Source organism: Homarus americanus, unplaced genomic scaffold (assembly GCF_018991925.1).
Source record: "Homarus americanus isolate GMGI-L3 unplaced genomic scaffold, GMGI_Hamer_2.0 scaffold52806, whole genome shotgun sequence".
In the NCBI taxonomy this organism is placed as follows: domain Eukaryota; kingdom Metazoa; phylum Arthropoda; class Malacostraca; order Decapoda; family Nephropidae; genus Homarus; species Homarus americanus.
This window is the reverse complement of record NW_024720773.1, coordinates 11122609-11148790: the sequence shown is the minus strand read 5'-3', so window position 1 is coordinate 11148790 and position 26182 is coordinate 11122609. Positions and strand designations below refer to the sequence as shown.

General features: G+C 43.9%; 1 protein-coding gene and 1 long non-coding RNA gene across 5 annotated transcripts in view; one reads left to right on the top strand and one right to left on the bottom strand.

Annotated features, from left to right (window-relative positions):
* Nucleotides 1-20705: 20705 nt before the first annotated feature.
* LOC121861088 lies at nt 20706-23616 on the bottom strand. The gene is made up of 2 exons (XR_006087980.1): nt 23161-23616; nt 20706-21138 (listed from the first exon to the last, which is right to left on the bottom strand). It is a non-coding gene; the product is annotated as an uncharacterized LOC121861088 (long non-coding RNA).
* Nucleotides 21059-26182, top strand: part of LOC121861084 (early endosome antigen 1-like) — a 27643-nt gene continuing 22519 nt past the window's right edge. For 2 of the 4 annotated variants that reach the window (XM_042358633.1, XM_042358631.1), the window contains exons 1-6: nt 21059-21151; nt 22426-22503; nt 23612-23882; nt 24061-24224; nt 24391-24588; nt 25241-25375. In XM_042358633.1, the coding sequence (XP_042214567.1) occupies nt 22474-22503; nt 23612-23882; nt 24061-24224; nt 24391-24588; nt 25241-25375 (798 nt within the window). In that variant the 5' untranslated portion in view covers nt 21059-21151; nt 22426-22473. The remainder of the gene's footprint in view (nt 21152-22425; nt 22504-23611; nt 23883-24060; nt 24225-24390; nt 24589-25240; nt 25376-26182) is intronic. The other 2 variants (XM_042358632.1, XM_042358634.1) reach the window with 2 other exon arrangements.

The following is a 26182-nucleotide window of genomic DNA, read 5'->3' as shown; positions in this document are numbered from 1 at the left end:
GGAGAGGAGGGAGGAGAAAAAGAAAAGAAAGAAGGGAGGGAGGAGGGAGAGAAGGAGGGGGAAGGGGATGGAGAGAGATGATAGAGGAAGATGAGGAGAATGAATAAGAGAGAGAGATGTAGAGAGAAGGATGTGAGAAGTTATAAGAAGAATAGGAGAGGAAGGAAGCATAGGACCGTGCCTGAGGTGTGTGTGTGTGCGTGTGCAGAGCTGGAAGGAGTAAAGTATAGCAACCTTGTGTGTGTGTTGGGCAGGGGGGGGGTCAACAACATACTGAGCAAAATACATCCTCATTCTTGTCCTTCCACACACACACACAGTCACCCTATACACAACCTTCATACCACCACCTACCCCTATCACAAACACCATCTACATACAACCTTCTACCACCACCTACCACACCCACCACCAAGAACTCACTTCCCTATACCGTAAGGCAGAAAACAGTCAGTCAGTCAGCCATCCATCCACTCATCCAGTTCATCACATTAATCAGGGACACTTATAAAAGACAGACAGACATACACTTAAACCATCTCCTTCCTGGGCGCTCGTACTGGGGGCCGTGATCTTTGGCTTCTCCACCAACACACACACAGACACACACAGTTTTACTAAATGGTGAACTCGTCGCCTCCTTTGCATACAAGTGACACTGGGGGACTTGGACGCCTTGACATTTATTTGGATACTATCACACACACACACACACACACACACACACACACACACACCACATGATGTCCCTCATAACACCATCTGTGAGGGAGTTACTACACCACATGATGTCCCTCATAACACCATCTGTGAGGGAGTTACTACACCACATGATGCCCCTCATAACACCATCTGTGAGGGAGTTACTGCACCACATGTCTGCTGTTCAACACCTCAGCGCACATCTATGTGACCTCCACTGTAAACATTAATCTGTATGTTCACTGTATGTTCATTTATGTCCAATGTATATTTTCAGCCTTCGGGCTGCAGAAGTTTTTCAATAAACCGTTAATTATTATTATTAGATCATCTTTCTTCGCAAGATTTATTTAAGTGTTAAACTAGAAAAGAAAATGCATCTGTTTTAGTCACAACTCTCACTAATGACCAAGACTGGGGAGAGGGGGGAGAAAGAGAAAGAGAAGGAAGGAAGGAGGGTAGTACAGGTCCTCCCTGCTTGCTTCCACCAGCCGTGTTTAACCTTGACCAGTCCACCCCCCCCTCCCCATCACCACTTGAGACACCTGCATTCTACCTGGAGTTGGTACGGGGGAGAAGGAGGAAGGTAGGGCGGGAGGGAGGGAGCTGGAGACATTCTTAAAATATTAACTTACTACCACAATCAAAGTTACCAGTTATACTACCACCACAACCTTTAAGAACAAGTATCATCAACCACCACAATCTGAATCACCAGCGTACCAACACCCTTAGGTGAGGTTAGGTTAGGTTATATCAACATAAGCTTTGGGTTGTCTTATCTTCAGCTGCTGTGACTAATCTTCAGGCGAAATAAGCTGGGGTGACTAATCTTCAGGCGAAATAAGCTGGGGTAACTAATCTTCAGGCGAAATAAGCTGGGGTGACTAATCTTCAGGTGAAATAAGCTGGGGTGTCTAATCTTCAGGCGAAATAAGCTGGGGTGACTAATCTTCAGGCGAAATAAGCTGGGACAGGGGAGGGGAGTACCTAACCTTCCTCTGGTCTCCTGGGTCAACAACAGGAACCTTTTCTTGGCGTCAGAATCACTTCGTTCTGATCATCAAGCCTCGTTTCCTGTATCCTGGGAGAGCCGGATGTGTGTTGGGTGTGTAAAGAGAGCCGGATGTGTGTTGGGTGTGTAGAGAGAGCCGGATGTGTGTTGGGTGTAAAGAGCCAGATGTGTGTTAGGTGTAAAGGGAGGTAGAGGCATAGCTTTATATCACACCACATCCGGCTCCATCACTAAGATATCAATTGCGTCTCTCTCCCCCTGATTCGTGAGAAAGAACTTAGTTGGTTAATCTGTCTGTCTGTCTGTCTGTCTGTCTGTCTATCTATCACAGGGTTTGGAATATAAGTCGAGAGAGGGAATAAGGAGGTGTCGAGTGTTATCATGAATGAAGGAAGGAAGGAAGGGAGAGAGGAAGGAAAGAAGGGAGAGAGGAAGGAAGACAGTATACAGACGCCAGCAGGTTCATCGTAGTGGTGATGGTTGGGGAGGGGGGAGGGGACAAACGACCTTACTAACAATACAGAATGCCAATCTGCTTACCCACCCCATCCCTTTCCTCACCACCACACTCTCGGCCAAGTTTCACCACCACTACCACCACGGTTATACGCAGCAGGGTTAAGACACACACACACACACACACACACACACACGACTCCACCTCCACCCTAAACTACAAGAACTACTCACGTCATCACACCATTTGTTCTCCCCCTCTCATACTCACATCTCTGAAGACTCCAGGTACGAAAGGCAAAGGAGAGAGATGTGTGTGTCTGTGTGTAAACACAGTCAGTGACCCCCCACCCATCTATCGCACGTGACTCGTTTCCTTTGCCTCACTCTGAACATTGGATACAGAGCCCCTTAATTTATTTAAGTTTATAATTAAATGCTCATAATACTATCTTTCGGCGGGAGAGGGGTCTGGAGGGAAGGGGGGTCTGGAGGGGAAGGGGAGGAGGGGTCTGGAGAGGAAGGAGAGGGTCTGGAGGAAGGAGGAGGGGGTCTGGAGGGAAGGGAGGAGGGGGCCTGGCGGGGAAGGAGGAGGGGGTCTTGGAGGAAGGAGGGGGCTAGGTTCGGTTGTCCAGTGTACAGTCTAAAGTCTACCCTGATGAGTTGGGCGGCTGGGGTGCAAACATGAGAGGGGGAAGGAGGAGAGGAGAGGGGACGCGCCTAGCAACAACGTGCCACATCAAGCAGCAGTATTAATTAGGTCCACTTTGGGGGGTGTCAACAACATCATTAGCTACAAACCACTTCCTGCAGGCACAGTTAAGGTCAGGTTGTTTAGTAGACCACCGCTAACCACTCTTGAATTACCTAGCTTAATTCACCTGAAGATTAACTACCTTTAACTGGGTGTAGCTCAATTAGGGGCGTTTATAAGATGTGGGGGGGAAGGGGGATGACTCAAGCCTTAGGCACTTCAATATGTATGTATGTATGTATGTGTGTGTGTGTGTGTGGCAAAAACTTCGCCTCCTGCCAAGAATCAATGTCACCTCATGATGCTCACACCACCACCACAATGACAACAGCCCTGCTGTCGACGGTGGTAGAAGGAAGAGCTGTCTGTATGTCTGTCAGGTGGTCACTATCACGGTCAGTCACTTCCTCACCAGGTGCGTCGGGGTCACTGGGCCAAGGTGTCTGGCCGGACGTGAGCTCTAAATACTAATACATAATTATACTCCATTAGCTCAAGCCCTTACCTATAACTCTCTATAAGGCTTGGCTATACACCATCTATTAGGCCCTATACAGCCCCCCGAAACTTCACAACACAATATAACCAAAAAATAAATACAAAAATGTAGCCAATTGTACCGAGTCGACAACCAAGCCAGTGGGAAAGTCAGATCGCATTTTGGTGGTTAGGTTGGACTCGATTAGGGTTAGGTTAGATTAGGTTAGATTAGGTTAGGTTGGACTCGATTAGGGTTAGATTAGATGAGGTTAGGTTAGGGGTACGGTCAAAGTCTCCCAGGTGAACGCCCCCGTGGCCTTGTGCCCATCTGTGAGGGCTTGACGACGACACCACCACCACCACCATCATCCCTTGCCATCACCACAAAGGAGGAGATGAAGAACGAGTGAATGTATGTAGGGAAAAACAAGAGTGAGAGAAGGAGAGAAGAGGGGTAAAGGGGATGAGGAGGTGGGTGAAGAAAGGGAAGAGGAAGAAGAGTAGCAAGAAGAGGAGGAGCAAGAAGAAGTAGCAGCAGCAAAAACGAGGGAGGAGGAGAGAGAGGAGGTCAGAGCATTACACAAGAGGCAAGGTGGCGATGCTTTCACAAGAAATCATTGCCCGCTTCTTCGATTTAGGTTCAACGGGACTCTCACGGAGGAAGGAGGAAGAGATAGGAGGAGGAGGGAGGAGGAGGTAAGAGCAGGAGGTAAGAGGAGGAGTCTGGTAGGTTAGGTTAGATGTTGTTCGCGATACCTGACACAACATACATTAAAATACCACAAGAAAAAAATCGCCATGAAACTCCCAGCCTTCAATAAAGCCTCTGAGATAACGTAAAGATTTAGACACCCTAGCTTAGTTCACCTGATGATTATGGTCATTAAACACCTGTAAGTTACCTGCACGGAGGGTTGGGTTAGGTTATCTTTACTATGCAACAACACGAGCATGTGATGTGGGGGCTTTATGCGTGCGTCAGCTGTCACCCCCCCAAGGTTAATATGTCGGGTATGGCATGCTAGAAAGGTAGGTGTGTGGTTGGTGGGTGTGTGTGCGTGTGTGGTTGGTGGGTGTGTGTGTGTGTGGTTGGTGTGTGTGTGTGTGTGTGTGTGTTGCCGGGTGTGGCGGTGCTGAGAGGAACGCCAGGCACTTCCCCTCCTTCGTAGTTTCGACCCTCACCACACACACACACACACACACACACACACACAGTGATAAATGTTCTGGTGGACAGGGAACAATGCCGGAAATCCGTGGCACACAAGGCGGACATTACACCAAGCTTCCCTTCTGTACAAGCTCATGAATACCGAAAATACTTACAATAACAAACTATAAAGGGTAATGGCAACAAACGGATCACATGAAGAATAGGCACCCCCAGATTACTTGACCCGATGATTAAACACCTGACCTGACCTGACCTAACCCCAAGCTATAGGGTTAATTAGGGTGTCTCTTAACAGATCAACAATAATAATAATAATAATAATTACATCTACGAGGAGAAACTCAAGTGTCTACATACCAGCTGACGCTTTACTCATGCTGGCCAATGACAACACAAATACTCAGCTGTCTGTGTGATTAATCTGGAGACCCGGCATATAAAATCAGCTTAATCTAGCATGACAGCTTAGATCTTCATACAACATCAGATATAGACCTATTCCGTATATCTATTAAGTCATGGTGTTCCGGTATCACTGTCACTTACTAGACAAATAATAGTAGTAGCTAGTCGAAAATAACGATACTCTGGCCCCCCCTCCTAGTAGCTAATGGACGTCTACAACATGAATGGCCCTATCAACTGTTAACCTCGAATGGCCCTATCAGCTGTTAACCTCGAATGGCCCTATCAGCTGTTAACCTCGAATGGCCCTATCAGCTGTTCTCCTCCCCTACCGTGTGGTGATCATCTGCTTAACTACCCAAACAAACAGACAAACATAAAACTAACTCACAAACAAGGCTTTCACAATGACTGGCAAACCTACACTGTGGCAGCAACATTTTCAACGCTACTAAACTCAAACCAGCAATTAGAATAACAAGTACTTACAATACTGGGTTACAACATGTGCAAGCTTGGTAGAGACCCCCCCACCCCACAGTCTCTCCTTCCCCCTTTTACCTCAATAAACATTACATATTGACCTTCATGGACGTCTTGTAGTTGTATTTCCCAGAGAGAGAAAGAATGAAATGACTGACAACGCTCACCCATCTACTACAGCTCTTCGTTGTTGTTTTATTTAAAGTTCAGTTTTATTGTCCATTGTAATTAAATATTTCTATTCAAGTGAAAAACCCTCAAATATTTACAGCCAGACAGTTTCTCTTGCGCCATAATAAAACGCCAATATGTTCGTCCGGCAACACAGTGAGTATGGCAGCCGCACCACCAACACATTCTGGTCTCCGATACTTCAAGTTAACATATTTTTTCTCTCTCATTTTTTTTAGCGTTCTTTCAGCTCTTCTTTAACAACAACGGGATGGTCGGATAACACCCCCGTAATTCTGAGGTGTCGGTAAAAAGCAGTGGTGAGCAGCAGGCTAGCGGGCGGCCACTACCACCCACCTCAACCCCACACACCGTTAACTCCCCACCAAACATCCAACCCCGGGGATATTTTTTTCACCCCCACCATTTTTTGTCTCCCCACCACAAGGCCGCAAGACAAACATTCAGAAAGATATTTAATCCCCAGACAAAGAAACATACATATCCTTACCAACAAAAATACGATAATACTCAACGAAGGACATTCTTCTTTGCAAGTCAGTTCCGCCGTGGCTCTCTCTCTCTCTCCAGCGGTAATGATTGTCTCTCAGGGTTTGTGTTGAGCTATTGTGGTGTGGGAGGAGTCCTGGGGGTAAATAGCTAAGGTTGGTGTCTTGTGGAGCTGCCTCACCTCACCTCTCAAGCTACCTACAACAACTTTCTTAAAATCTTCGAACATCAACGTGTCTCTGTCTGTTTCTCTCTCTTACTACCTAGTATTTATCTCCTGTTTACTACCTGGACTCCTCTTCACTCTTTATAAAGCATCCCCACCAGACAACATGAATAATAATCATACGACCACAAAAAAGCCATCATAGCAAATCTTCCTCCTTGTAGCTGGAAAAAAAATCCCTCTTGAACACACACACACACACACACACACACACACAGCGGGATTCGTCCATGAGGTTTTCTTACACTAGTTGGTAAATAACAAGGGAATTCTCTCACGCTACGACACAGGAACTAAGAAGCCTGTGACGTCAACAACCATGACACGGTGTTTACTCCTTTCGTGACCTTCCCTCAAAATGGTGGTGATTGTTCTTGTTCTACTACGCCTCACACAATTCCGGTACATCACCACCACATCATCACCTCACAACACCCAAATCCGCTAATAAAACACGAGTGAGAAAATAGAACTCCCTGCAGTGTCCATTCCCTAATCACTAGTTCGAGAAATAAAGAGACGAGCTGTTGTTTTCCAGGGTGGGTGTTAGACTACAGGTAATTACTCCTCCTGCAGCTGACGAAACCAACCTTGGTGTATCAGGAGGCCAGGTGAGAGCGGCAGGTTGGTGTGTCCATAATGAGTCCTGATAAAGAAACCGACACGACAAGAACACACACACACACACACACACACAAAGACAGCCACATTCTCCACATACGATACATGCACTGTTACATACAAAAACATTCACACACACACAATGTAATTAACACCAGACAGGACGGACCTATCAAGAACCCAGGTAAACACGCGAGCTCCTGCCCCCATCAACATGCCAAAACCCTGGCCCCTCACCTGCTGCTAATTAACACACACACACACACACACAGTAAGCGAGGGTGTGGCGTGTAAGTCAGGTGTGTGTGTGTGTGTGTGTGTGGTTATACAGGAAGCTACCAGGAGGCGAGAGAAAACGTGCTATCAACGCTCGCTATTACCTGTTTATTTACAACCACAACTTACTAGGCCAACACCACACACACACACGTATGTCACTTGGGCCGATACTTCACTAGTGGTGGCTCCCGATCGGCAGTACACACACCCGGGAAGAAGAAGAAAGTAAGGAAGGGGGAAAAAAGGGAGGGAGAAAGGAAGGAAAGAGGGGAGAAAGGAAGGAAAAAAGAGAGAAAGGAAATTAATCTTTTCTCACCTTTACAGCACACCTCCCCCAGGTGAGAGAAAAATAAACAACACGACGATAGAAACTTGATTAATACAGGTCCAAACAAGACAACCAAACACAAAAATCCCCATTGGGCAGTAAAAAAAACGGCAGAGAGAGAGAGAGAGAGAGAGAGAGACTGCGTGTGTGCGTGGAAAGCTCTCACCAAACCCAATACACCAGGTAAGTCACCACTCATAATAATTAACAGTATACAACTACCACCGAGTCACTATACTATATTAGCAATGACTCTTATACCCCCGAGTCACTATACCACGTCATTGAGTCATCATTATACAACAACTACAAGACAATAAAAAGACTAACAACACAATGCCTTCTCCCCCACACCTGAGAGTTAATTAGCACTTACCTTAAGGAAACGTAAATCATTAATATTTTTCACCTTTTGTTGTGTATAATTAGAAACGCCTTCAGAACACTTAGTTAACATCCCCCCCCCACAGTTGTCCTTCAGTAGTGGCCATGACATTACTGAGCTTAACGGTGACAATATTGGCATCACCTGGAGATTATCACCCCAAAAGCTTATTTCACCTTAACATTAACTAATCTTATATTAACCTAATCCACAAGTTCTCAAGACAACTAGCAACTCCTTCTCAAGACTACTAGCAACTCCTTCTCAAGACAACTAGCAACTCCTTCTCAAGACTACTAGCAACTTCGGGGACAGACAGTGGAAATATGTGCGGTATACTGACGGAAGCGACCCTTTGCAACCACAATGACAGGATACATTGAGAACCTATGCAAGAATACGACGACAATTGGTGACAAGTGTCGTGTCGTGGCGAGTTCCTCTGTTGGCGTGGCTGGTAAAGAGGCAAGGCGAAGGGTAAGGCGGCGAAGGGTAAGGCGGCGAAGGGTAAAGGGGCGAAGGGTAAAGGGGCGAAGGGTAAAGGGGCGAAGGGTAAAGAAGAGGGATGACTATTGGTGTTTCCTTACGCTGTGTTACTATACCGAGGCGCAGGTACTTGGGTAGGTTTAAGTCCTCTATCCCCGAGGTTGAAGATAGTATCGGTATTTAGTGCGTTAAAGAGCTTGTGTTTTGGTTAGGTTAGGGTTAGGTTAGGTTAGGGTAGGTTTAGGGTAGGGTTAGGTTAGGGTAGGGTTAGGTTAGGGTAGGTTTAGGTTAGGGTTAGGTTAGGGTTAGGTAGGGTTAGGTTAGGGTAGGTTACATCATGCATATAATATCCAATCTCTCCAACGTATGTCCTGAGAAAACTAACATCACAATTACCATTTCGTCTTCTTCCTTTTTTTGTGTGTGTGTGCCCAAGGTACCCGAGGAAGATCCCAGACCGTCCTCAACAAAAAAAAAAACCCTGTAATGTGGGTGGAATTTCTTCAGGAGGAATGTGATGGTATGGTGGGATGGCGTGGTCATAACCTCAGGGCATACCACCGGAGTCATCCACCACCACACCTCCGACACGATAGTCTAACCTAACCTATCACTCGTGGTTCGTCAGTCTGTCTCATCTACGCCTGGCTGTACTGATGTGAGGATCATTCTTATATTTCACGATACAAATACACCTGTACCTGTATGTTACCTTGATGGCCAACGTCAAATAAACCCCCAAACAGACCATGTTCAATATCACACCTGTAATCTGTGTGTAATTGATATCTTATAGCTCACATCTTCACGCCATTAAACCTCTTCATCTACTCACCTGCAGACACATATCTACCTTTCTTAACAGGAGGTCGACGCCAACACCAAGAGTTAAAGAGGACAAGGTGGAGTGGAGGAAGCGGGGATGACCTAAACACTATTTCCATCACCCTTAATTATCCTTCACGCCACATTATAATTATCATGTCGTAAAACTATCCCTAGAATCTATCCTCCCCAACCATTTACGTCACACACACACTCTCTCTCCCTAAGGCCGTTCCCACGCTCCCAAACATACCCACGAATACCCATAAAAAGATTCTTCACACTGCCACGCTTCAATAGACTCCACAAATGCCCTCCTGCCTCTCACCTCCTTAACCTATAGCAGTGATGGCAACACACACACACACACACACACACACACACACTGCCACGAGCAAGAGTCCTAGGGCGGGGCAGGGAGATCCAGCTGTGACGTCATCTGCCACAAAGAACACCCACCACACGACACTACATTAAGCTCGTCGGGGTAGAGACCTTCCCCTCCCTCACCCCCACCACACACACACACTCCCCCCTCCCTTACCCCCCTGCCCCACACACCTCCCTTACCCCCACCACCCACACCCCTCCCTCACCCCCCTGCCCCACACACACCCACCTATTTCTCAGCCGGAATTTAGACTGGATTATTTCTTCCCTCATTAACTAACACACTCCTCGTTGTCTAGTCCTCAGTTGTACGTCTTGTCATCCTCTTACGAGTCTAAATATTCTATACTCCTCTGCAGTCCACCTACACCTTCACTACCCGACCAACAATGCGTAGAAAAACAAAACAGGGTGTAATAAATAGCATCTTTATATAATTACTGTATTATTCGCATTTGTTACATTTGTCAAGAATATAGTGAACTCCAGAAACAATCAAGCCCCCCCCACCTCCCACTGCCTGTGTCACCATGACCATGAACCCCACTCCCTGTGCTTAAATGTTACTAGGATCTAATGCCACCGTCGCTACACAGGTACGAGAGAGACCATGTGCTAGAGAAAGAGGTTGGTTTGTGTGTCTATATATATGGGTCTTCAGCAAGTTATACGTGGAAAGCGTAGTTTCATAACGAAGAGGAGATCCAGGGAAAACACAAACATCTCGGTTAAGTTGGGTTTCTTTAATCACTAACGTTTCGGAAAATCATTTACCATCATCAGAGCCTACTGTAGAAAACAAACAAAAGTAAAAAAAAACGCAGGTAATATAAAATAAAAACTGAACAGTATTTTAAAATTTACCTTCCGCAAAATTGTAAAAAAAAACTATTTTAAAACCAATAAAAATGACGGGAGACCTACGAACAAAACTAAAATCAGAAAAAAATATAGAGGGGGTATTACCTTAATTTAGACGAGCCTTAGTGTGAAAAACACAAAAATTCACAGGAAGCCATAACACAAGTGGATGACTTTACTTTATACTGCTACAAGGCTTCCATAATGAGGAGGTCCGTCTCACAGTTGCTCCTGCCAAGAACTGAGACGGAGAAAACGGGTGGTCATGTTGGTGGGCATGGTTACTGTATAACTGAATGAGGTGGTTGTGTGATTAACTGGCCTGTTCGAACAGAGCGGCCCAAGTGCTCATGGATACGAGCTATCAAATGTCTTTTTGTGTGACCTATATATGCTGCCCTACAGCTACCACACGTAAATTGATAAGCAACTGAGGAATGCAGGTGTGTGGGTATGGTTTCTTTAGCTTTAATTGAACTCTGGTCCTTGAAGACTAGTGTAAGAGAAATCTGTGGATAGAATTCTTTGACAATCTTCTTAAATTTGTTTCTAAGGGTGAAACTGAGTGGGCCTGTGTACGAGATGGTGAAGTAGATAGAATATTTAGGAACGGTGTGGATTTGAGGCTGTGTGTATAAGTGTATTTGTGTGCAACAGAGGCAGTTAATGAGACACAAACACAAGATCTGTGGCCAGGCAGACGAGGCTAGGGGCGTGGTCATACATATACTGTACTGTACTCTCTGCTGTACACAACGTCTCACAGCACCTCACCCTCTCTTGCCACACTACTTAATAATGGCCTGGAAAATACGCACCGATCGATAAACACAAGAACACAAGCTGAGAGAGAGAGAGAGAGAGAGAGAGAGAGAGAGAGCTGCGAATAACGAGTGGTCATTAAGATACAAATGTAATCACCGCCCATCACCTTATCTAAACACCTCATAAAAATACACAACTGTCACGAATTACCTACACTGTAACCACCATGCATCAATACAGCTTCAAGTCCTGCAGGTCGACCAAATTAAGACAGAGAACGGGTTTAAAATTCACAAATAAAAGCAAAAAATTAAATTAAAATAAATCACTATCATACATCCAGGTAGAAAAAGTGATTACTGTATTAACCCTTTCCTTCCCCTTCCTAGTACAGGTATAAATATCACACACACACACACGTAACTCGCCGAATACAATTACACAATTTTAACCTCAGGTCGATGGCGCAATTATTTTCTTCTGCTTCTACGGCCTCGGTCACAAGGAAGGTGAGCTACTATTGTACAGGTAAGGGAGACCAGCCAAGGGACGACGGTACAGTTAGCCAAGTCAGGAAGTGGGAATGGTACCGCACCTCCCCCCTGACCCTCCCTCCTCTCCCCTGCTCCCCGACCCCACCCAGGAAGAGCAGGCAAGGTACACTCACCTCGGAAGTCCTGGCGACGCACCGTTGTAAAATGATGGTTTCCGGTCTCACGGTAAAGAAGCCACCACCGCCGCCTTTACCACTACCACAAACGCCTCATCACCTCCCCCAAAGCCACCGCCCACACCTTGTTCTCTTAAAAATTCTCACGCCCATCCCGCCGCCACGTCTTTCCTCTCCCAACCCACTCTACCAGTTTAAAAAATTCCCACGCCCACCCTACCCACTGTAGCAACCAACCAACACAGTAGCGTCAAGGAATGTGGATAAATCTGGCACCTGTTTATCTACGAAGACGGACGGTAAAAAACCCCACACCCCTTCACTACACCTGCACCGCCACACACCCCTTCACTACACCTGCGCCCACACCCCTTCACTACACCTACCGCCCGCCCTTCACACCTGCTACATACACCTTCACTACCTGCACCACCCACCCTTCACTACACCTGCCGCCCACCCCCCTTCACTACACCTGCACCGCCCACACCCCTTCACTATACCTGCACCACCCACCTTCACTATACCTGCCACTCCCACACCCCACTTCACTATACCTGCACCGCCCACCCCTTCACTATACCTGCACCGCCCACACCCCCACTACCTGCACCGCCCACCCCTTCACATACCTGCACCGCCCACACCTTCACTACCTGCACCGCCCACACCCTTCACTACACCTGCACCGCCCACACCCCTTCACTACACCTGCACCGCCTACACCCCTCAAACTGGCCCTTCTCACACCCCTTCACACCGGCTTAACCTCTCACCCCTTTAAACGCCCCACTTATTTATTCTATAGCTAAAGAATCATTACGCAGTTCTCAAAAGCTTACCACTCCCTTATTCAACGGTGAGTCTTAACGAGGCCCTATTGCCAAGGCCCCCCTCGTCAACAGCTACATTATAACACAAACTAGAACAACTCACAAACTAGAACAACTCACAAACTAGAACAACTCACAAACTAGAACAACTCACAAACTGGAACAACTCACAAACTGGAACAACTCACAAACTGGAACAACTCACAAACTGGAACAACTCACAAACTGGAACAACTCGGCTGTAGCTCTCTTTCCAGGTTACGCCGAGAAGAAACTTGGCGTCGAGAATTTGCTCCAATACTTTCACTGACAAAGACGGAATCCAGTTTTTTTTCTTTTTTATTTACCTTTTCTCTCCCTCCTCATAATAACACCATTAACCCAAATAGCCGCTCTAACGTGACTAAATCACACGCCAAGATTTTTTTGTACGTAATGTGTATATATAACGAAACCTTGAGTATATTACTGTTATATACACAAAAAAATAAAATAAAAAAACTGCAAAATAATAATAAATACGAAATCCAGTGAATAACATAATTCTATCTTCGTCAATATTCCCCATAGCCAGAGGATCAATATAGACATGAGAGCTACCAAAACAAACCTCTAGTGATATAAAGGTGAAGACAAAGGTAGAAAACATGGAAATGGTGATAGTGACATGTGTGAACGACGCCAGGGGGAGGAGAGGACGACGCCAGGGGGAGGAGAGGACGACGCCAGGGGGAGGAGAGGACGACGCCAGGGGGAGGAGAGGACGACGCCAGGGGGAGGACGACGTCCGGGAGAGGAAGGCGCCGGAGGAGAGGACAGCGCCAGAGAGGACGACGCCGGGGAGAGGACGACGCCAGAGGAGAGGACGACGCCAGGAGAGGACGCGACGCCGGGGGAGGAGAGGACGACGTCAGGGGGAGGAAGGCGCCAGTGGGGAGAGGACGACGCCGGGGAGGAGAGGACGACGCCAGGGGGAGGACGACGATGGGGAGGACGACGCCAGGAGGAGAGGGACGACGCCGGGGAGGAAGGGACGACGTCAGGGGGAAGGGACGACGTCAGGGGGAGGAAGGCGCCAGAGAGGACGACGTCAGGGGAGAGGACGACGTCAGGGGAGAGGAGGCGCCAGGGGAGGAGAGGACGACGCCGGGGGGCAAGTGGACGACGCCAGGGGAGAGGACGACGTCAGGGGGAGAGGAAGGCGCCAGGGGAGGAGGACGACGCCAGGGCAGGAGTGGACGACGTCCGGGGAGGAGGACGCCAGAAGGACGACGCGCGCGGGGGAAGGACGACGCCGGGGAGAGGACGACGCCGGGGAGGACGACGCCGGGGAGAGGAGGAGAGACGACGTCGGGGGGAGGAGGCTTGCCAGGGGGGGAGAGGGACGACGCCGAGGGCAGGAGTGGACGACGTCAGGGAGAGAGAGGACGACGCCGGGGGAGGAAGGGACGACGCCAGGAGGAGGACGACGCCAGGAGGAGAGGACGACGCCAGGGAGAGTGGACGACGCCAGGAGGACGACGTCAGGGGAGAGGGAAGACGCCCGGGGGAGAGGAGGAAGACGCCGGGGAGGAAGACGCCCGGGGGAGCGAATTGGACAACGCCGGGAAGGAGGACGACGCCGGGAAGGAGGAAGGACGACGCCGGGAGGTGGACGACGTCAGAGAGGACGACGCCAGGGGAGGACGACGCCGGGGAGAGTGGAAGATGCCAGGGGGAGGGGGTTGGGGGGAAATGTGTGGACGACGCCAGTGGGGAGGGGAGAGGGGGGGACTGAAACCGACGACCTCGCCAGGTGAGAGACCCAGGTACCATCTCTATACCTGCAGCTTACCCAGAGTCATTTCCGGGTGTGCTGGAGTTTACCTGGGATCACCTCGGCGTCTATTGTCTGGACCTGGAAGAGGTTTGTGGCCTCACCGAGATAACAAGTGAGAGAAAATGACAGAGCATGAGAATAACCTACTCCAATACCCGGTAACTGGAGTATGGCGGAGTAACTAACAACTACGGCGACTTGCTACATGTGTTAGATAACGCCCTGAGTAAATCATTAATCCACCAAGTTAATTATAGTAATACACAAATCAGTATCGTACATGACTAAGCATTACGGTCATGTATTTCCTTATGGAGAAAATAGGAACATACAATATCCAATACAGAAGTTATAATAAAGCCAACACACCACTGGAACACTACATCCATGTACCTTTATGATAATTCCTAAGAAACTGTTTCTCCCACCTTATTGGATCAACGTGAATTACGACGACAAGATGGTCTCCGAAACAACGATGGTGACTATGCCGTAACTGGATATATTCTCTGAAACCAATAAGTGAAATATACTGTATACACTATTATAAACAAGTCGGGTCTTCCAGGTTCCCGGTTCCAGTTTAACGCTACCCCGAAAGGGAAGTGTCAGTGCAGGGGGGGGGTAAACCCGACTGAAACGGAGCTAATGACGGACCTCCCATAATGAGCCTCAGTTGTGTACAGTGTCAGGTCGTGAGAGGAAAAAGATCGTTAATTTAGACCGATAATTATGACTCTCCTGTAACTGACGCGGAGTTATTTAACCAAACACCGGAATTAAACCCCAAACATCTTTCTCGGTCGTTAAATGTTTCGAGTTAGTGAGATTAATTAGGGCTGATGTGTTGCCTGCTAACGATGGAGGATACCGGTAGCTTGGGTGACGAGTTCAGTCCTAGAATTATTCACAAGTCAGGTAAGTGCTGGGCCATCATAACTCTTCAAAGTTAACAACACAGACAGGTACTGAGGGCACTAACGAGAGTATTCATCACCCATTACTCATCTCCATCCTCAGGAGACAACATGCAAAAATATTATGTTCTGTACCGGAAGAAATTACTCTCTAGCCAGACTACACGACGCAAGTACAAACATGAAGAAACCTGTTACGCCAAGAGAGTGACTCACAAAGGCAAACGACCCACACAGTCACACTACGATCATGAACCAGGCAGACACACGCAAGATGACTCATCGAGGGTTGGCCGCCCATCATAACCAAGACGCCACACCACTACACAACAGCTAACAGACTCAACCAAACCTCTGCCGCAAATTTCCCCCATCTGTACATGAACGAGAATCAAGACGCGGCTCACAGTCTGAAGAAGAAAAAACCAAGACGTATCGACTTTCAGTAGTGTCAATGAACTCACGATATACTAAATTAAAGTATATCCTTTTACTGAAGAAGTGAGCTCCCCTGTGTACCTCCCCGCTACAATTTAATAAAACTTCAGTAAGCATTAAATAAATTCAAAATAAATAGACAAGTACACTCAGTCGTTGGTGTAACTATAGACCATGAAATATATTCCTATTAACACAGCAAAGACAAAAGAGTAAAAGATTTAGTAACAAAAATATATTTCGACTGCAGAAAAGCCCTTGCTAACGTCACGGGGCCTCGTAAACAGCTCAGACAACGGGCCATTCCCTCTAGGCCTATTCGGTTTGTAGGCAGTTCACCAGTAAGCACGTGACTTCTCATACTCCCCTACTCACAACACTAGTCAGGGGGGACTTAAAGTCTTTCCGCGAACTGGGGGAGTAACACAGACGTTGGTGCCGCCTTGTCTCCTCCCCACGATCAATAGTACACGCCAAAAATCGAATGACTGGAGACGCAGATGTTATTTATAATATTCCCAGAATCTGTTGGTCGTTACACTGACTCCTCCTCTTCCCAGGAAACAGAACAAGAGATGAAACATTGATTTAAAATGTCTTCAGTTTCGCGATCGACTTGTAAAACTACACATAAAGAAGTGTTGTTATTCGAGAGCTGTTTTTGGTACCACTGGTATAACAATGACAAATATCGATAGTCAATTCTGTACCTATAACAACATCCAATAAATACCGTACATGAGTGTAGACTACCACCTCGTCAACCATAACTGAAATATTACCAGCCACTAACTCTTGAATCACACTGTACTAGTTGGGTACTAACAATAAACGTAAACAAAGAGTACCAGACGTAACCGTACAACTAACAACAAGACAATTTTAGAGAATTACAATCTACAGTACAACAGTGTTTACAAAATGGAAGAGGGGCTAACTAACTAACTAACAACTTCCCTCTACAGTAAAGGTTCTCTATAAAATAATCAGTAAGTATAATAAACACAAAATACGTGATCTAAACATACAAGTCCAATTAAAAGCTAAATCCTAAAAATCCAAGTTTACATCAAATGAAAAAAAAAGGTAAAGAAAATACCAGTGAAAACTCATAAAACACACACACACAGATAAATGATACGATCTTCCATTGGGTAATAAAAAAAAACCCTGTTCATTTACACTCCATTATTTTGCAACACGATTAAAAAAACCTAAAGTTAAAGTGCCACTCTTTAAATACTGACCTGAAACAAAATTTTTAAACCATGGCCGTTGTATGTTCTAAATCCGAGTCAGTGCAATACATTACTACTGTATATATGGGTCTATTGGCTACACATAAACGAGTGGGCAATAAAGACAAATACACTATCAGGGGAAAAAGCTACATAAGGAAATCTCGCCTTTAGTAACAAAATTTTTACCCTTTCCTTGCATTACCCGCCATGGCAACCAACAGTAACTCTGAATGAATGACTTACCGTGTTTAACAAGATAATTAATCATTGTCTCCAAAATATCTTACCATCAGTCTACAAAATACTCCTCAAAAACGCTCCTTTAAGATATATTTAAACAAAAAGTTGTGTGCATAAAACAAAGATAATCCTCGTCTGGGTTAACATGAACACTCACAAATATACCCATTCTAGAGTAGCCATTAGCCTTAAAATTTATATCCCACGTCAAAGTACCCATAATATACATGTTAGGGGTCTAGAGGTACTGCACTGTATACACTATAAATGCTTGTTTCTTGTTAGATGGCAATGGCTCTGAAGAATAACAATAAATGACATACAGTACAGTACAATTAAGTCTTTTAAAGTTGCTTACCTTTTAATTTACCACATTTGTATTCTCCAGTGTCACCATAAAGGAGATACAGTACTGCCAAACTAAAGTACATTATGGTTTAGCTGTTGGTAATGCTGCACTGTACCCTCAACAAAACTAGTGGTCCAGTAGTAACACAACTTGACCACAAAGCACAGTACCTTGGGATATATTTAGTGCCAATACAACACCTTACTTACATCATGAATAAACACACTAAAACAACCTTGAGTAGCCACAGTATCAATCAGTGGTCATTGTCTGTCTGATGAGTCATCCTTCTCAACCACTCGGGTGTAAAAACTACCGGACTATCAAGAGCCTACACTTGAGTACACCTTACATAGGAAATAATGAACACATATTTCAACATAATGAAACTGGACTTTTCCCACAAGGTGATGTTTAAAATTAGAGTACAGTATATACCAATTTATTTCCTGAAACGTCTTTGTGACTTATGAGTTCACTTGTTTTAATTTTATAGAATGAACAAACAAATTTAGGGCTAGAAATGAAAATACAAAATATAATACCCACATGAACCGTACTGTGTTATAGTAGGGACTAAATCATTCACAACAACACGAGATAAACCAACAAAACTTCTCTAAACTTAATCACAAAAGCATAAGACTGTAATATTTTACCTTACGTACAAATACAAATATTCCTCAACCTCTCAAATAAATAACATGTAGATAAGAACAGTCCCAACTACGTTACATATGAAGGATGATCAGAAAAACCTGCTTTAATCACTGTAAAACTGTAGCTCCATTATTTCCAACTTGAGGAGTTAGAGAGATGTGTTAAAGGGTAGTGGTAGGAGGGGAGGGAGGAGGGTGGGAGTGGAGGAGTGGTGAGGTGTGGAGGAGGGTGAGGGTGTGGGAGGAGGGTGGGGGAGGGAGTGAGTGGTGAGGGTGGAATGAGTGGTGGGGTGTGGGAGTGAGTGGTGGGGTGTGGAGGAGGGTGAGGAATGGTGAGGGGTGGGTGAGGGGTGTGAGGTGGTGAGGGGGTGGGAGTGAGTGGTGGTGTATAGTAGTGAGTGGTTGTGGTGTGGAATGAGTGGTGGTGGTGTGGTGGAATGAGTGGTGGTGGTGTGGTGGAATGAGGGTGGTGGTGTGGTGGAATGAGTGGTGGTGTTGTGTGTGGAATGAGTGGTGGTGGTGGAATGAGTGGTGGTGGTGAATGAGTGGTGGTGGTGGTGGGAATGAGTGGTGGTGGTGGTGGAAGGAGGGTGGTGGTGGTGGTTTGAGTGGAAGTAGGAATGGAGGGTGGTGTGGTGGAATGAGGGTGGTGTGGTGGAATGAGTGGTGGTGGTGGTGTGGTGGAATGAGTGGTGGTGGTGGTGTGGGTGGAATGAGTGGTGGTGGTGGTGTGGTGGAATGAGTGGTGATGGAATGGTGGTGTGGTGGTGTGGAATGAGAGTGGTATGGGGGAATGGGTGGTGGTGTGGAATGGGTGGTGGTGTGGAATGGTGGTGGTGGGTGGAATGAGCCGTGGTGGCGGTGCGGAATGAGTGGTGGTGTGGTGGTGTGGAATGAGTGGTGGTGTGGGAATGGGCGGTGGTGGTGTGGAATGGGCGGTGGTGGTGTGGCATGAGTAGTGGTGGTGGCATGTTAGTGGTGGTGGAGTGAGCGGGTGGTGGTGTGGTGGAAATGAGCGTTAATGAGTGTTGGTGGTGTGGAATGAATGGTGGTGGTGTGGTGGAATGAGTGTTAATAAGGTTATGGTGGTGTGGAATGAGGGTGGTGGTAGGTGTGGAATAAGTGGTGGTGTGGAATGGGCGGTGGTGGTGTGGAATGGGCGGTGGTGGTGTGGCATGAGTAGTGGTGGTGTGGAGTGAGCGGTCTTGGTGTGGAGTGGTGGTGGTGTGTAGTAGTTGAGTAGTGTGGTGTGGAATGGGTGGTGGTGTGGAGTGGTAGAGACGTGGAGTGAGTGGTAGGGACGTGGAGTGAGGGACGTGAGTGAGGGGTGTGGAGTGAATGGTGAGGAGTGAATGGTGGGGTATGGTAGTGGATTTTAAATTTTACCATCTCGCCCACAACACCGCATCATGAAAAACATTACCAATTGTTACAATATAACACTAAATTACTCTATATAAACCAAATAACATATAAAAGATCACTAAATTATACTCTCTAATATAATAACATATATTATACACCATTTAAATATATCTTAAATAAATGCCAATACACGTATACGATATGGTCATTTAAAAACCTATATTTAAATATCTTTTTGTCTTGGATGGTGAGGAAGACTTGCCATATTACACCACAATATTAAGCCTCTAGAAAATGTTTATAGCTTAATAGGGTAGGATAGAGGGTATGGTGGACCTACCTTATCGCTGGGTATGTTCCTGGAGCCCATTGTTCCTGCTGAGAGGTGTAGAAAATGCCCTAAATCCAGGTGGGGGCTTCTCACTTGTCACCTCACATACACCACTGATCACTATTTACATCACCACGCTCTGCGGCACTCTGGCTCACTACAGATGCTTCAAACAACACGTAGGGGTAATAAAACCGCTCCATATAATGTAAATCAGAGCCAATAAGAGCCATGAACCTTAATAGCTGTGGGGAGCTGGACACATCCTCCTGCCAACACTAACAAAGCTACACAGACTCAAGATGGCCGTCTGACCTGCGCACAGAACCCTGGCATCTGTTTCCTCAACACCACCACTCCCTGGAACCACATTACCTTCATTCATTTTATTTTTTTAATATATATCTCTCAGTTGTTATCTGTTATTAAATTTACTGTTTTTTTCTTCATATTGGTTACTATTAAAGCATGTTTATAGTGAGAAAAACTGAATAATAAAAAGGCTTTATGGCAGCGAGACATATGGTGATCTGGTGCTTTTGTTTATTGTTTTTGTTTAGAAAATATAACCTGGTTTTTTTAGTACATTTTGTAGTAAGATAATTAATGGATGCTATACAAAATAAGAGACTTTATAAGGCTAATATTTAAGAGCACGAAGGGCGTAACACATTGCAATTACAGCAGTTCAATTTGTCATAGATATCTTTATGGTGTACCCTAATATATAAATAATGTACATATATTAGTTTTCCACACTGATATTGTCTTTATTTAATATTAACTTGATATGGAGATTAAAATCTACGACAAACTACATACTTGAAGCTTGAACTAAAAGATAGTTTCTGGCATGAAGTTGTCTAAAGAGATACTGGAAGGAGAGGTTTGTTTATCTTGGGAAGCCATCCTCCATCCACCTCCCTTCTTGACGTCTTCGGACATTCATCACTATCTGAACTGTAAATAAAATGTAAGAGTGTATTTTTAAATTTCTATAGAATTCAAAGTATTTTATATCGTGGATTTGTTTACCATATGTTACGTGTTGCCTAAAATGAGGGGAAATTAAGTGGGGCGAGACTGACTCGGTTACACCCACCACATACGCCCTGTAATAACTTGTAATTTAAAGGTCCCAGTTATATGAAATAAGTCTATGGCAATCAAAACTGACCATAGAGTATGAAATTTTATATTTACTAGTGTCAAGGGGTAGTTTTGGTTCATGACCTTAGTAATGGTTTGCTTTCGGATTTTTTTACATATTTCTTTTAAGACTAGAATGTAAATATGTAGGGCAAAAAGGAAAGTTACTTAAAATGCTAATGGAATTGCAAATAGGTGGTGGCTTCTTTGGCAAGTTGACAAAGCTTATAACTAAATGTGATTTTACTTTACTTTTAGCAGAAATGAACAGCTGATTGATGGTTAAGTTTGGTAGTATGCAGTGATATATTCCCCTTAAAATCAAATAATGTTCAGTAACTATAATTTTTTTACACAGCCAGTTCAGCCATTGCTTACTATCACAGGTACTTACAGACTATATGTAGGCAGTAATGGAGGAGGTGAAATAATGGTATTTTATGGTCTCGTAAATCTTACCGGTAATTATTTTTTTACCCAAGAATTATACATATATAAACAAATTGAATGAATGATGCACTGTACAATCAAACCATCGATTTTCTGAACTCTGATGGATTGAACTTAGGTTAATCCGTACTAGCCAGCTGGCCTGGTGATTGCATGGCATCAGCTGCTGCTAATCTGCCATTCATTGATTGGCATATCTAAACAAAGAGTATCCGGTATTAAGAAACAGAAAGACGAAATAAAGAATGAGTTTAACAGGTGAAGGGTACTTGGTACTCAACGGTCAGAAGTTTACATTATATATGCTGTATATTATTCTCTCTTCTATTACGATTGATAATTTATAAGGATAAAGTTAAGTAATATTATGAACTGAATAGATTATCAGGCTTCAATTAAATGTGTAATGCTTATTTTGGATAATTCAGACCCCCCTATTGATGCAGGTGGCCAAGGGTTCACTGTGTTTTATTTCTGCTCGAGGAAGCCAACTCTTGTGGTATATGAAGTATTTTGGTGACATATTTCCTCTTGTTTTATAAAGGATGTTTTAGTAAAGGTTCAGGTGGCTGATGATACATTCTCTCTCATCCAGTTTGTGAAGAGTGACATTACCGGTAAACATTATTCATTATTATATTTTTTCAGAATGTGATTCAGCTGTTAAGAGTACAAGGGGACTAAAAACCAGAAATCATGAATTCGTTCAAAAGTTTTATGAACAAGGTATGTACAGTATTGTTAAATCAAAGCTTAATTTGCTCAGCATGTTCAAAAGACAACTCTACACATTCACAGCCCATGGCATAACAGTAATTGATGAACTGTTATTCTTATAGATTATTTTTCAATGTTAATATTAAGGCATTATTCTCCACATTATTCTCCCAAGACTCTAAACTATACCTGAGTGACCATATACCTTCAAAGATAAAACACACACACACAGTCACCTCGTATGTTTTGTCATGTCGGGAAAGTGTATTATGTTAACTCTTGTCTGTCTTAATGACTTGATATTAGTAGCAGTTAAAGCCTTGCAAAATATCTTGTGTACTGTTTAAACATCCTTTCATTACATTCTCTGGATGTTTGGCATGTGAAGGAATGGATACGGTATTGTCACACAAGCCTCATCCACTCTCTCTCTCTCTTCCTCATGTACTCGTATATCTCTACGACATTTCCAACACTCAAAGCAGGTAAGAGACACATGACTCTCCATAGCATACTTATTATATATTACTACATTATTTTAAAATTTTTACCAGACAGTATTTGAAATTAATGATGAAAGCTGCACTTCTCTTTTGGGTCTTGCTTTTTTTTATGGAATATGCCTGAGATTCTTATGAAAAGTCATACCAGTAATGAAGCTTATACCTTGACTATGAATTGATTATGTATGTTATCACTGTTTGCTTGTAACTTGCACCAAATGCATCGATATGGTAGAAGGCTGGCAAATACAAATCCATTAAGTATGAAGTGGGTGTTTGATTACCATCTTATTACTGCATCTGTGAATGAAACCAAATGTCAGTCACTTAAAAATGAACTGATTGTTATATTAATAAATTAAGAAAATACTAGAATAGAAGAAGAGGTCCATTGAACACCATTAATTGATTTAGAAAATTCATATGATTTGGTAATTAATTTTACCTATACAGTACAGTATTTCAGTTATCTTTGGTACATTAGCACACCCATTAAAATTTCTCTTCATTGGAAAATTCATTGTATGTGCAGAGTTTTATTAATATTTAGTGCATTGATGGCTTATCCCTGTAGTATTAGAAATTATTTGTAAACGTTTCCTTGAAAAATGCAGGTCGGTGAACGGGTGCGTGAAGTGGGACCCCAGACACCAGGGCACACGGCTGGCAATGGTGACAGGCTAGATGGAGATCTAGGGGAGGCAGTTGAAGGCTTCTTGTGTCCAACATGCTACATGAGGTTCTCAACACCAGAACTACTAAAAGATCATTATGATGCAGATCACATAGAACCTGCAGCTAACTATTTATGTCCAGTTTGCAAGGCTAGACTTAACTCTCAACAGGAGCTAGAAAAGCATTATAGTACTGTTCATGGCATGAAAGGTACATTAATTTACAGTCTGTTGTAGTTTATGTAAATATCAAGTAAAAAATACATCTTGTACAATAGTCATTTATGCTCAAGGCAAGTTGGTTGTGTTAAAATCTTCTGTATTCATAGCTAGCATTGAGTTAGTTACCAAACAGTGTTCTCATTATTACCGTATTTAACGTTTTCCAGATACAAGTGGACACAGTCTTGAAGCTTTGCGTGAAGAGTTGACCGAACTGTCTACTAACTTACGTGAAGAACGATGGTACTCGGAGGAGTTAAAGAAAGAAGTGGAGAGGTTACAAAATGCATTCAAGAAAAAGGATGGAGGGGAAGAAAATTTTGTGCATAAGGTAGATTTATAGAGTCACTGGGTCAATGGATGAGCTTTCTTTTCTGCATTATGCAGACTTTTATATACTGTAATATTACCACTACTGTATTTGAGATGGTTGATCATATTCTTATATTAAATTAAAATCTGTTTGATCGTTCTTTATATGTTTAATTTTTTTTTAGTCTCAACTAGATGCTGCTGAGGAAACAAAAACTTTGCTGACTTCAGAAGTTGTATTATTACGAAAACAACTAACAGAATCTATAGAACTGAACAGCAGCCTACGCTCAGAGAAAGATATGCTGGAGTCTCGTGCCTCAGAGTTTGCTGTAGAACGTGCTGAGCTGCGGGCCACACTAGATACCCTTCAGGCTGAGAAAGTGAGTTTTAATCGAACATACAACACCCATAAAGATTTTTAAAGTTATAATCACTCTTCAACTTATTAATTCTTTCACCTGAGAACCAGAAACACCAAATTAGTTTCTTTCACAGATATTACTACACCTTAACAGTTGTAGAGGGAGAACCATCTATCCATGCTCTGGTCATCTCTTGCTATTCAGGAGTGTGTGTGTCTTGCAGTGTTATTAAGTATCCTTATTCCTACACAACTTTGAGCACTTTTCCCAGCTAACTCAGACTCACTCACACATTTCTTTAGTTTTTTGCCTCACTTTCATTCTCCCTCTTCTTGTTTTTTCTCCACATCCCTATACATTCTATTTACTGTATCTGTTTTAAATCTTAGTTTTCTAATATTTCACTGCACGTTAGTACTCCATCCCCGATCTTGTCAGTGATTGCTTGGTCTATTCGACATCTTCTAGTACTGTTAGCTATGTGCTTAACCCCTTCTTTACTACAAACCAGACATATAACACGCTAAGAATGTGTTACTACCACATCTCGGTTTGCAGTAATTTAAGGGTTAATTTTTATACGCCCTGACAAATAAATTATATATAATTATCAAGTGAATATGACATGGATAGTGTAAACAATTGTTTCAATTACTAATTCACGGAACAGGTTGGTCTTGAGTCAGAGCTGCACGAGATAAGGTCAAATCGAGTCAGTCAGGAGAGCCTAGACCAAGCTGAGGTTCACCATATGCAACAGGAGATTACCAAGTTACATGAACAGTTGGTAACTAAAGAGAAGGAGGTCAGTCAGAGTTTGTATAGAGTAAATGTGAATCTCAGGAAACATCTGAAAATATTAAAAAATATATATATATATATTAAGTACAAAATTGAGACATTCTTTTTTACAGGCATATTACATAAGAATTCTTAAAAGCTATATGTTTATTTTTATCATAATTATCACTGGATTTAGAAATGCAAAAAGCTGCTAACTGTTAATATAGTTTGTTTAAGGGATCTAAGAAGAGTGTTTATGTTTCCCCGAAGGGTATCATATCTTAGTTTGCAGGTTAAATGGTCCCCAACATAGTCATTTGAATTGGGGCCTCTTAGGACTAGGGCCCATCAGGACTGGGCCCCAATCATAATTGTTAGGTTAGGTTGGAACACAAGATTAGGGACACATTTCACGGATCACTAATTTTTCATTGTTTAATTACGGGATTAATTTTTTTAGGCTTTTGCAGATTAAATAAATAATCTGAATTACTACTAATATTAGTTTATGTTACAAAACAGTATGGCCATAATAATTAATTACTTATAAGAGAATTTGAGTCCAGGCAAGATGTAGGAGCCAGGAGAAGGAACTGGTAAGTATATCCTTCTGTCATACAGCATTTATTGTACAGTACTTGTGTTTATAGTACAGTATGGGATGCTTTACATGGTTTATTTGGGGAGAAGCTGTTTCTCTGGGGACTACAATGTGATTATATTTTCAGCCATGTTTTTTTTCATCTATGTTCAGAAAATGTAAGAAGAGTCTCAATTGCCCTTAAGATACAGGTTCAATCTTGTGGCCTGGCAGGGTTGGTGAAGTGCT